A 12879-nucleotide genomic window follows, 5' to 3' on the forward strand; every position below is an offset into this window, starting at 1 on the left:
AAAACAAATGGATCCTGTCAGCGATTAGTAAGCAGGTTGGATGTGCTTTGTGAGAAGAAGCCAAGAAAACGTTCAACTGCAAACCATCGAGGCACCGAAGCTCACAGTTCCAAAGCCAAAGTATTAACGGAGCATAAAAGTAGAAAAACATGCAACGTTTGACTATTACAAGACATCTGAATGCAAAGCTCTTTCTGACATGCCACACCACGTGATACATATGTCACAAAGAATGAATCCTCATGTTGCGGTTAAACACAGTATGTAATGTACTGCCATGTGAGTGAGAAGCGCACCGGAGGTGCCGTCATGATCATGCTGTAAACCCACGTGGACCGTTGCTGCTGTCGAGTGTTAGAAGAGCAGAGCAGAGCAGAGCACGTTTGAGCTCAAAACTCCACTCTTGCACCAAAGCGAAAGTGAGCTGTTCACTTGTTCATGCTCATGTTCTTACCGTCCCAAGAAAATCATCTTCAGCCTCATACTTAGCTGCTTCTCGTGAAGGAAGCTCTTCTGGAAACTCTACAGGAGGCAGTGTGCCTTCAGCAGAAGCCAGGACTTGCGCTTGCTCTTCTTCATCTTGGCGCCAGGACTCCTCCTCTGGCTCAGAAACAATGGGCGAGTCGGGATGATCCTCGCTTTCCAAGAAGAACAGGCGATCGGCACCCTCCCTGGCTTTGAAGGTGAAAACCGGAATCCCTCCCAGGGTTTCCCATGCGGTGCTGCTCGGGCAGGATGTAGACTCTTCTACATAGTGGGTCTCGACTGGACAGGTTTTTGTTTCTTCACGTTGGGGTTCAGAGAAGTCCGGGAAGCCTGGTATTGTTTGTGAGAGCACAGCCTGGCTAAACTCTGGACAGAGGGATTTTACTGCGGTAACTCTACCTGTTAGCACTGGTGGGTCGTGCTTCGCTGTAACTGACGGAACTTTCCCAGACTGAGGAAAAGACCCAGAAGGAGGCTGGTCATCGTCCTCCTGAGACTGTGTTGAAATGCCACGCTTGGACAGACAAGAGAAGCTACTGGATCCTGGAGATGTCAGAGTCAGTTCATCAGGCGATTTCAGAAATCCATGCGACTCCAGAGCAGATTCTAAAGGTTCAGTGGTTCCAAAAGTTGTTGGTGACACGGGGGCAACCGGAATCACCGCAGATGGCACTTTTTCATAATCCTGTTTTTTGGCACTCACTGGAAACATGGCTCCACTTAAATTGAGAGTCACTGTTCTGTGTGTCTTCAGCGTTTCGACTGAGTCCAAACGAACAAACCGAACGGAAGATTGGGGTCTCCTTGGGGATTCAGCAGTCCTGCTCCCTTTGGGTAGTGGTACGCCTGATCCTGAAGTCATTTCATGTGGTTCGTGTATCTGATCTGATGTTCTGGCCAATTCAGGAGAACCTCTGTAGAGTGCAGGTATGACAGGACTGAGCTCAGGAGAAACTTGACTCTGCTCAACTGGAGACCTTACACATTCACGTGAGCTGAAGAGCTCTGAAGTTGTCGCTTTCATTTCAGAGGACATTCTCCTGAAATCAAGGACGCTTTGAGATGGGTCAGGTGAGGACGTGGATCGATACTCGGACAAAGGCAGGGTTTCCGTAATGGGAAGACCGACAGCTTGTGCTTCACCTTGGATTCTATCAAAACCTGGGGTCGTTTCACTCCTGTCAAAAACTGCATTCTTTGCTGCTCTTGATCCGGGTTGCATTTCCGTGGCTGGCTCTGGTGAAGCCTGAAAATAAATTATTTGAAAAGCTAAACATGGCATAACCCTTTGTAGCCCTCTGAGCATTATGAGACTTGTAAACTGAAAGTGAAACGAGGGAAAAGGATTTATGAGTAACAGGTAAGATATTTCAGCACAACACCTTGAGGTGGCAGCAAAATGATGTGTCAGACATTGTTCGCTGAGGGCACAAAAGTTAGTCAGAAAGCGTCCGCTCAGTTATAGGGCCCCCATAACGAGGAAGGTCACATGTCCAATTCAGCCAGCGTTCAACTCAAAGTGTGTGAGTATAAAAGTTTGTTCACGAACAAATGGAAAACAGCTCATGCAACATTACAGGCAAACATCTGGAGCTACGTGACTTTCCTTCACGAAGGCTGCAGTGTCACGCTTGGACAGATCATGCTTCTCGTGTTCAGCTGAGTAAAGGCTCGCGTCTCAGTCCATCAACCTAGTTAGTTGTTGAAAACACGGCGAAAAGGCGATCTGTGCGTGCAGTCCTTTTCGCATTAGTGACATTAGAAATGAGAAGGTCCAGTGGAGCTTGTGTCCAGCACACACTTGTTACCTTGTGCCAGTGTTAGCGCGATGGTCCTGTGCTCGTGACAAACTCAACAAAAGGACGTGCTCGAGGTCTTACCCTTCCAAGGGATTCCTGACTCATTAGAGCATCGGTGCAGATCTGTGGCGTTCCTTCTTGCACTTTCTTTCGGTCTGGAGCCTCATGTGACTCAAGGACACTTTGCTTATCCTCATCTTTGGGTTCTGCAGACAATACTGTTCTGTAACTCTCTGTCCACACTGGAGAAGCAGGAGAGTCCAGGGAACCTGTTTGTCCCTGGGCAGTCTTCTGTCCAGATGCCTGGCTGAAGTCGGCGTTCAAATTTGAAGAAGGGCTCTTGATTGTACCTTGTTCACATGGAAGTCCTTGGGCTGATGCAGGAGTTGTTGGAGAGGCCATGTTTGCGTGCAGAAGTGTTTCTGCAGGACACTTCGTTGACTCAGCCTGTTGTTCAGAGATTCTGCTTGAGAATAAAATAAAATCTTGTTTTGTTGTGTCCCCTTCAGGTGCCATTTCAACGAACTCCTGTGACCCTTCATGAGGCGATGCAGAACGTGGCAGGAAAGCACTGCTACGGAGTGTGTGTTCACCGGTAACTGCCTTTGTTGACTTGTGCACATCATTAGGTGGAGGAGCTGATGGCAGCTGCTGTGAAGGCAGCATATCGTTGGCTCCTAATGACGTAGCTGCTCCTTCTATCCCTCGAGCGTCAGAAAGCACGGAATCGCACGATGTGGGCCGAACGTCCGTCTCCGACGTGGGATCTGCAGGATCCGGTCTGCACTCTTTCTTCAGAGTAGCCTCTACAGACGGGGGCCTACACGCAAAGGTTCCTGAGGTTGTGGATTCAGGTGACGTGGACCTCCTGTCCTCTTCTGACACTGGAGGTTCAGGAGAATTTGCTCCGATCTCGGTAGAAAAACCACAGGACACCAGCTGACCTGTGCAGTGAGGAGCTCTGGTTAATTCTGCTCTTTTACACAAAGTCTCAGGCGTTGCGGGTGACGGGGGCCTGTATTCAGGTGTCGGGGAGTCGGGTGAGAGCGGTTTATGTTCGTTCACGGACGCGTCCGAAGCTGGCCTGTACTCGGCCAGCGTCACAGATGGTTCTGGTGATGAAGGACGATACCGAGGTACAGGTGAGTCAGGCGACATGGCACACAAGTCATCTGCTGATGCTACAGATTCAGGGGACCATGACCTCTCTATAACAAGCGAACGTTCACAAGAAAATTCATAATCTGAAATTTGTGACTCGGGTGATGGTGATCTGCACTCTGTTGCTGAGGCTGTATGTTCGCACACTGACACACTGTACTGAGGTGTAGGTGAATCAGGTGACAAAGACCTGAATTCGTTCACTGAGGCAGCAGATTCAGGTGACGATGGTCTGACTTCTCCAGATAAAACTGTTGATTCAGGTGATGATGGTCTGTCGGTGAGATATTCTGGTGACATTACTCTGTCTTCTGTGGCTGCTTCTGGTGAAGCTGCTCTGCTTGTGAACTGTATGTCAAAGGGCAGTTCAAATGCTGCTCGGTCTTCATCTACAGACCAGAGTGGAGAAGCTGATACCGGCCTACATTCAGCAGTTGGTGCATCTGGGGGAATCGCGCGTTTGCTGAAACGCATCGTCATTTCTAGGGTTTCACGTGTACTTACAGGTGGGACGGGTGATGGAAGGAAGTATTCAGGTACCGGTGAATCAGGTGGGAGTGACCTGAACTCATCCACCGAAATCATTGATTCAGGTGACGACGGTCGAACGTCAGGATTTTGCACAGCAGATTCGGGTGATAAAGATCTGCTTTCAGTGACTGAATCAGGAGATGGAGGTCCACCTTCAGCAGGTGTCAGGCCTAGGTCAGCGTTACCCCAAGACACAGTGTTTGCGTCCGCTGGGGTAACTCCATCGCTAGGACTCTCATCTGGGGACAGCGAGGACGCTGACTCGATGCTGCCGTGTCCTCGGCCGACACTTTGGGTGCCATCCATCAGTTCGGGAGGCTCGAAAACACCTGGCGTGTCCCAGAATGGCTCCCCTTTGTACAGAGGGTCAAACACCTGGGAAATGAGGCTACGTGGGGCTGCCTTGTACACTGCTGTGTATTCGGGTCCCTGCGCACCCGCTACAGCCACTGGCTGGACACACTCAGGTCCTGGTATGGGTGATTGCGCAACTAAAGCTTTATTTTCATTTGCGGCAGTGTTTAATGGGGCAAAATCAAAGACTACGTTATTGCCGCGTGCCACCATTTCTGCTGACGTGGGCCCACATTCGGGCTCCGAGTTTACCGACTGAGGTGATGGAGCCGTACGTTCGCAAACAGAGAGCGCAGAAAACTCAAACCCGTCGTCAATATCTGATGGTATTGATTCGGGGGATGACGACCTGTGTCCTGTCGCTGTTAGTGTTGAGTTGGACATCACCTGCCCATACTGAGGCACAGGTGAATCGGGTGAGAGCCGTGTGTATTCGGTGAATGATGCTCTTGATTCGGGTGATGATGGTCTGCGGTCAAGAGCCAAAGACTCTAAAGACACCGTTTCGTAATCGGTGTCAGAAAAGTGTGACTCGGGGGATGTCGATCTCTCCTGTGTCCCTACAGCTGTCGCCTGGGAGACTGACGCACAGTACTGAGGTACGGGAGAGTCGGGTGATAGTGCCCTGTATTCATTGACCGATGCTGCTGATTCTGGGGATGACAATGATCGAATGTCTGCTGTAAACTCAGCACACTCGTGTGATAGCGCTCCTTCTTCGGCATCAGATAATTCAGATTCTTCTGTTTCTGGTGCGGTTAATTCAAGCTGCAGTAGTTCATCTTGGACAGTACATTGTGGGGATATTGATCTGTCTGTATGATCTGTTACAGATATCACCGATTCCGGTGACGCCCTTCTGTATTCGTTGTCATACGCAGCTGACACGGGTAATACCGGCCCAAAATCGTTTGCATCTGTATTTGCAAAGCCTCTGTATTCGGAGAGTACTGCAGTAAGTTCGGGTGTTAGATGTTGCGCTGACGGTGGTACAGGTGATGGGGGCCAGTATTGAGGTGTTGGGGAGTCAGGGGACAGCGGTCTCAGTTCTGTCAGTGATGACAGAGACTCAGGTGAAAACAGTCTATATCCAGTCATTTGCATCGGCGGTTCGGGTGTTGAGGGCCTCAGCTCAGGTGTTGGTGAGTCAGGTGACAGTGACCTGAATTCATCTATGGATCTGACTGACTGCGGTGTTGCAGGCCGTGAGTAACACAGTGGTGAAGTGGATTCAGGTGAGAGAACTCTCAACTGAGCGAATGACTCCGATGACCATGATCTACCCTCAGCGTCCGATGTTCCAGATTCGGGAGACGAGGGCCTAGACGGAGCACCGACGCCGCCCGGAGTTATACGTTCCGGTGACGCTGATCTCTCTGCTACATCTGATTCAGGAGATAAAGGTTTGGAGCTCAACATGTCAGACTCAAGAGCTACTGGGCTGCATGTGAGGTTTTCCTCCACCGAGGGTGGAGATACTGGCCCACATTCAGTCCCTTGTGCTCGTCTGTAGTTACATAGTGCAGTTATTCGCGGTACAGGTGATGGGGGCTGGTGTTCAGGTGCTGGTGAATCCGGCGACAGCGGCCTGTGTTCTGTCACTGATGCCAAAGATTCAGGCGATGAGGCTCTGCATGCTGTCAACAAAACTGATGGACCACATTCGGGTATCGGAGAGTCGGGCGACAGTGGCCTGAAGAACCCTACTGATGCCACTGACTCCGGTGAGGACGGTCTGCGTTCAGGGCCCAGTGGTTCCGCCAGCTCCGGAATCAACTCAGACTCAGAATCAGGTGATTGTGATCTGCACTCGCTCTCTGCACTGCTGGATGCAGGTGTGGACAGTGTGTGTTGGGCTCGCGCTGCAGTCACAGCTGCCGCAGGCCTGTCTATACGTGATGAACATCCAGCAGACAGCGATCGGTACTGAGTCACGGGTGGGACAAGCGCACTGCTGTCCTGCCTGTCTGGGGTCATCGCTGCTGGCAACAGGGCCTCTTGGTTACTAACTGAAGGGGGGACAAAGGAGTTTGGGAATTCGGGAGTTGGGCCACATGGCACCTGGGCAGAGTGAGCAGTGGAGGCTGTGCCTCGTTCTCCATGAGGTGTTTCACTGCGCTGAAACGTTTGCTGAGCTACATATTGGGGCTCCTTCAGTGCAAATTCGCTGGGTTTGAGCTCTGAAGTATCCAAGTGAGGCTCTGGACAAAATTCAGCAGGTAGGACGTGAAGCTCAGGTGGTGCACAAGGCAGGCGAAGGGTGTATTTGTGCTCGTCTGTTACCGCACTGGAGGTCGCCGTTTCTGTGCCTGTGGCTGAAGCCCCTCTCTCTCCCAGCTCAGAACGCGTGTGCCTCATGTTTCCGTCAATTTCCTGGAGCTCATCCGTGGCCTTGGATGGTTTTGGCCACACTTCGTCACTGGTGGACTCGAGAACGACCACTTCGTACCCAAGCATGGTACTGTAGAACCTGTCTGATATGTCATCGATATGCTGCTGCGTGAACGCGTCTCCTGGGGTCACCTGGCTGCATTCGACCACCGCATGAGGAGCCTCAGTGTCCTGTGTCTGTTGGGTTGATCTGGGGCCTTTTTTCATTCCGAACTCGACCTTTTCAGAAGACGGCCCTCTCCTTTCAGGGGTCATCGCGGCACACGCATCCAAGATATAGGTGTATTCCTGTGGAGCCTGGTTCTGCTCGAGTTCGACCGAGAGTTCACCAAAATCTGACTCGGCCTTCTCAGCTTCCGTGAGGCTGCCTCCAAAATCCCGGATGGATATCGGTCTGCTTTTATAGACGCGTCGCTGGAGCCCTTCGAACCGGAGTGGGTTTGACCCGGCTCCACACGGCTCAGCCACTTCGCTGAGCCGAGAAACATCGCCGCGGCCCTCGCTGGGCTCTTCGGTAGCGTGTTTCTCTTTGCTCAAGGGAGAGCACACCTGGGCCTGGAGCGTCCGGGGGACGGCCCGGTACACTGTGAAAATAGGACTTACTTGCTTTGTTGTACCTCCCTGCGCCAGCATCGTCCCGGGCTTCGCGGATGCAGGTTTGGCCGTAGCAGCCCTGCAAGACCAACGTCAGCATGAACATTTCCAGCCGTTAACACGGTCATTACGATCAAGGTTGTACCACAGGAGCGCCTGTACAACAAAGACCCTTACGGTCGACGTTCGGCACACCCCTGGATTGTTTAGTCATTTGCGTTAAACGTGACTTAAATGTGTTTCAGCATGGATGTCTGATCCTCGTTTAAAGGCTATCGAAGAATTAAGGTTGCACCGTTTATCAAAGTGGAATTTTGTCACGTCAGCACTTTTCTAACTGTCTATCAGTGTCTTATGCGGCCGGGGAAGAGTTCTCACCCACTCCTCCACACAGAAGAGCTTCAGCTGCATCATGTTTAAAGGTTTTCTACAGTCCCCTACGTTTCAGCTGGATTTAAATCTCAAGCTTGACTCTAAATGTCTCACTTTCTTCTTTCCGAGTCATTCGATGTTCAGCCATTAAGTGTTTCGGATGACCCGCTGGACGACTGGATGGATGGATGGAACACTCGTTTTTTGACAGATGGCCTCACAATTTGCTCCACTCTTCTCTGGTACATCACGGAATTCATCGTCGAGCCAATAACGACAAATTGCCGAGGCCATAAACGGTAGAACAGCACCACTCCGTAACGCCCTAGTGATCTTGCCACGATGGATGCGCTCTCTCTCTCACCACTGAAGTGCAGCTAACACACTTTTCGTCTGAGAACTAAGTATCTTTTTTCCATAAGAAATAACGGGAATTTGAGCTCCTCGCAATGGGAGTTTGCCGAATGGGGTGATTTCACACAAGTCCACCCTGTTACGTGAGAAAATCAGTGTGCTTACTTTTCCAGATCACTGTAAGTTGCTGCACTACTGTAGAATGTTGTACAAAATGCTGCTTTTATTTAATACACCTGCAGAAATATTTCACTGGAGTCAAAACTTCTTGTCCTCGAAGCAAACATGAATTGTATACGAATTAGGTTGTGCACATCTTGATGTAATGCATAAGTTGTACTTTTACTGAGTTGTACATCGTTTTGGACAAAAGCGTCTGCTAAATGAATCAAGAGAGACTGGCTTACGGCATCATCTCCAGCTCCTTCTGCAGGCCAGGCTGCAGCTTCTCCTTCTGGGCGTGTCTCAGCAGCTCTGCGACGGGGACATCTGCGTCTGTGTGGGATGCGTACTCGTGCAGAGAGGAGATGTTTGCTGAAAGGTCCTCCTCTGACACAACAGGGGGTGGCTGTCTGGACCCAGGCTCTCGGGCGGCTGTCTCCACCCGCCTCGTTGGCCTTGGGCTATCCATGTCTTCATGCAATGCTGAGAAACCTAGCCATACGCACATGTGACATATGAAGTCTGACTTGAAATCAGTTCCGTTCAAATAACGCCTTTTAATGACAGGACAACGAATATGGTGGGATCATGCAAAGCAGCATGTTTGTATCATACAGTACCTTCGCTATGGTCCAGTGCAATAGTCTTCTCGATATCCTCATAGGTCCGCGGAGATTGCGCCTCACTGGACTTGCCCATTTTTGTTTCAAAGAGATGCACGATGTCCATTCGGTTGATCTTGGTGAGGCTCTTCATCAGGGAGGTCTCTGCTCAGAAACGGCAACATGTAAGACACGTATGATGTTCGCTCGTGCATTTGGTGTTAGCTTTATGTCGTCTCCTTCGCCCGATTCAGAAATTGTTGCTTCACAAAGCATTTTGCGCACAGGAGAAAGTTCCTGCATAGTGCAATAACCATGGTTTCTTTGGCAAGCAGACCCACCGGTGGTATGCTTTCCCTCCCTCTCCATCCAGTACTTGAGCAAAGCATGGCTTTGGTCCTGCAGTGAGTTTGGGTTCTCCACTCTGATCTCATGGATCTGGTCCTCGGAGAACTCCAGTTCCTGTGCCAGCTCTAGATCAGCGGGTACAGTACGGTTAGTACCTTTCACACCTGGGCCCTTCCCTTTCTCATCTTTCTTCTTCTTCTGGATTAAGTTTCGAAGACAACTTTCCAGTGCTGCTCACACGCCCGCGCCGGCTAAATAAAGTTCATTTTAAGTATGCATAGTTTATCATCTCTCTGTGCTCTATATACAGTATTCTTATGCGTTTCGTATTGCTCTAATAACTGTGCGAACCTGTTACAAATACTGCAATGAGTGTAATGAATAAATGCAAGGACCCTTTACGTTCAAGGACGCTCACCTGTCCAGCTGAAGCCCAGGTGGTCGGCAACAATGGCCAACCTTTCCTTCTTCCTCTCTGCATCCTCCTGCGGATCTACTGCAAATGTGACCAAAGCAGGAGAACAGTCATGAAGGGTAGACGCGGCACCCAGGATCACATTCATGAAGGGAATGAAGATCTTTTACCGAACAAAAAATTTTTCACTGGCTTTCTTGTCATTGTGACTCTATTACAGGAAAATACTTTTGCGATACATTTTGCAAGCAGCCTGCAAAAAAGCGGAATGGTTCCATATGCAAAAGAAGAAATCATCCATAAATAATATTGTGTGTCATAGCCCACCTCAACGCAACCAACACAATGAGCACTTGCATCGTAATTCAGAATGAAAGCGATTGCCATTCGTGTGATTTCAGAGTGCAGAGGGCAATGAAGATCAAATAATGCCATTCAAAAAAGAAAAATGCAATACTTCAAACAACTGAGTGTTGTGCATAAAGATTATATGGTTATTTTTTGCTTTTAAAAATAACCAAGCTTTAAAAAAAAAAAAAAAAAACAAGACTGTTTTGAGTTTTTGAGCACTTAATTATGTGCATTTGAGTTTCTGCATAACTACACGTGCCGCCATAGGTGTTTTCAGCACAACCACGTCGTTGATAGCGAACTGAAAAGTAACTGGTTCGATGCATCGATTCAGCGGGAGCAGAACCAAAAACCGTACTCCTTAAAACCTTTGATTGTTTAGAAATGCTCTTGTACATGTTTCTCTTGAAAGCCTTTAGGTCAATCTTGAGATTTTAAGAACACATAGAAGGAAAGGACAGTCACATACACAGCCGGAAAGAGCGAAAGAGGCAATGAGAAAAGCTAAAGCCGTAGCCGAAAGAGAGACGCCGCTTTAGTGTCTAACGTGCAGAGGCACAGAGAGAGAGAGACCCCTCAGCAGGGTGGTACCTTGACTTTGCTCTTGGACATTTTCGATGGGCATTCGCTGCATCTGTGTCTCAACAGAATCGTCCCAGTGAGGTCTCACGTCAAAGATGTCTTCAGCGGGAGGGAACTGCACCTCAGGGAACGTTTCGCTCTCGATGACGGAGGCATCTAACGTGCTGCTCTCGTCATCTGAAAGAGCGCCCTCCTGCTCGCTCTCGGCCTGCGCTAACCTCTCCACGAGCTTTGTGGCCTCGTCACTGATTTCCTCAAAGAACTCAATGGAATGTCGGTACATCTCAAAGAACTGCTCTTTGCTCTCTTTGGCCTCAGTGGATGTATGCAATGTTTGTCCAGGCTTACTCTTAACAGGAAGCCTGGAGTGGAATGTCTTGGGTTTGGTCGAGGAATCGGCGCTCTCAGAGCGACTCAGAGTGTCCTTTGTCACTGACTGCCCGGAGGAGTCTGCTTCACAGTAGCTCTTGGCTTTGGAAGACCTTCTTGCTCCGGCATCCCCGGAGGGACTCGCGTCTGTCTCAGATTTGCTCCTCGGCTCCATCTTTACGGGCAACTTACATTTTTTGTCCTTGAGAGACTCCGCGCGTCGCACCAAGGGCTCGGAAGCAGATTCTGGCTTCAGCAAGCTAGCTTTAACTGGAATTCTAGATTTTGGCTTTGCTTCCTCCGTTACTGAAGGAGTGCCCTTGTGATGAGTGGCAGATGAGATGGATGCGGAGGATGGAGAGGGTGCTGCTTTGTGGGAAATGGGCGAGATGGGTTTAGCTGGGATCTTTGAGCTCTGAACCCCACTGGGAGGAGCTGCAGACTTAGATACCGTTTTTGTAAGCTCAACGACTGACTGATCCTCAGGGGAAGAGTCTGAGGACTCTGCTTCCTGCTCAGAGTAAACTGATCTTGTAACTGTCAAATAGGCTGTCTGAACATTACTCAATGTAGAGTCTGGGACACTGGGGTCTGCTCCAGTAGGTCTCTCACTGGCACTTTTCTCAAGTTTGACCTCTGCCATTTCCGCTGCTGTTGGGTCTTTCTTTGCAGTCTTAGTGGAAGCGGAAATCCCCATTTTTATGGGGATCCGGGATTTTGTCTCTGATTTCGTGCTTGCTGCAGACCCACCTTGTGCATGATCATCTTCCCCTGAGGCCGACGTGCATTTCATGGGCTCGGCTGCATCGTCAGCTTTTTCATCATCTTCTTCAGCCTTTATTTGCAGAGATAAATTAGTAGCCACATTTTCGTCATCGGCAGCTTCATAAACAGGAGGTTCTTCTCTAGCCTCATCAGAAAGAGCTTTCTCTAAGGGTTGTTCACCTATCTGAAAAAAAGCAAAGCCTTCTTCTTCATAGCTCCTCTTTGTCATATCAATGGCACCACTTCTGGTCATCTCAAACAACTTTCCCTCTTGAAACAAAAAAGGGTTTTGTTCGCTGGTTGGTGTTCCTTCCTCTGTGGGTGTTCTACCAGGGGTTGTGTCTGGTGTTGCACCTGCTGACTGTCGATCTACCATCAAACCTAGAATCTTCTGCTCTTCTTCCTTCACACGGGCTGCAAAAGCATCGTCGTCTTCTCGTATGGCATTCCAGGAGTCTGCATCCTTCTCAGTCCTCGCTGTGACACCCTTGGACTTGGTTTTTGGAGCAGACCCCTCTGCCTCTTCTTCCTCTTCATTTCCATCTTCTTCAGTGTCATCATAAATGCAGATTTCTGGTTTGAACATGTCCGTTGACTGGGCATTTTTAGTTAAGGACAACCTAGAGCAGGAATCTTTACCTTCATCTATCTCTGCTGGCACAGAATGCTTCAGATGGTCACCTTTTACTTCATCCGTTACATTGCTTTCTGTCACAGTGCTGCCAGGTGAAGTGTGCGCATCTGTGCATATTCCTCTCAACTCTGATTCTTCTCTTTGTCTTGACTTTCTCAGGCACTCTTCTTTTTGCTCGTCAGTTATATTTGCAGTTCCTTGAGAAGATCCTACAGTCAATTTTGCACGTGACATTTTGCCGTCACCTGAAAGTGCTTTGTCTTTGATACATTTGCCTTTTTCTACATGTGACTGAGCGATTTGTTCATCTGCAGCTCTTGATAAGGGTTCTGAGACAAGGTGAGGCCCCTTCCATGCTTCTTTTTCTGTTCCTGCGCAGCTCTCATGCACACCTGCTGGAAAAGGAGAGGGAGGTTGTACTTTATTAATGCGATCAACAGAAAGATTTAATTCTGTGTCCTGTTTGGATGTGGTAAACTCGGGTTCAAATTTTGCGTATTTGTCATCAGGGGTGTCTATTCTTATTGATTCGATGCTACCGTCTCCAGTCTCAGAAACCAGTGATGAATCTGTAGTTTTGGAATCTTTTTTGAAATCCTTTTTGATTTT

The 12879-nt window shown here is 49.2% G+C and overlaps 1 protein-coding gene across 1 annotated transcript in view; it reads right to left on the reverse strand.

The window, feature by feature from the left end:
- Nucleotides 1–12879, reverse strand: part of LOC108920682 (ankyrin-2-like) — an 80811-nt gene that overhangs the window by 6470 nt on the left and 61462 nt on the right. The window contains exons 42-48 of the mRNA XM_029254499.1: nt 10512–12665; nt 9573–9650; nt 9148–9279; nt 8825–8971; nt 8450–8696; nt 7326–7395; nt 455–1732 (exon numbers count right to left, since the gene is read on the reverse strand). Coding sequence (XP_029110332.1) covers nt 455–1732; nt 7326–7395; nt 8450–8696; nt 8825–8971; nt 9148–9279; nt 9573–9650; nt 10512–12665 — 4106 coding nt within the window. The remainder of the gene's footprint in view (nt 1–454; nt 1733–7325; nt 7396–8449; nt 8697–8824; nt 8972–9147; nt 9280–9572; nt 9651–10511; nt 12666–12879) is intronic.

This window comes from Scleropages formosus, chromosome 1, assembly GCF_900964775.1.
Source record: "Scleropages formosus chromosome 1, fSclFor1.1, whole genome shotgun sequence".
NCBI lineage: Eukaryota > Metazoa > Chordata > Actinopteri > Osteoglossiformes > Osteoglossidae > Scleropages > Scleropages formosus.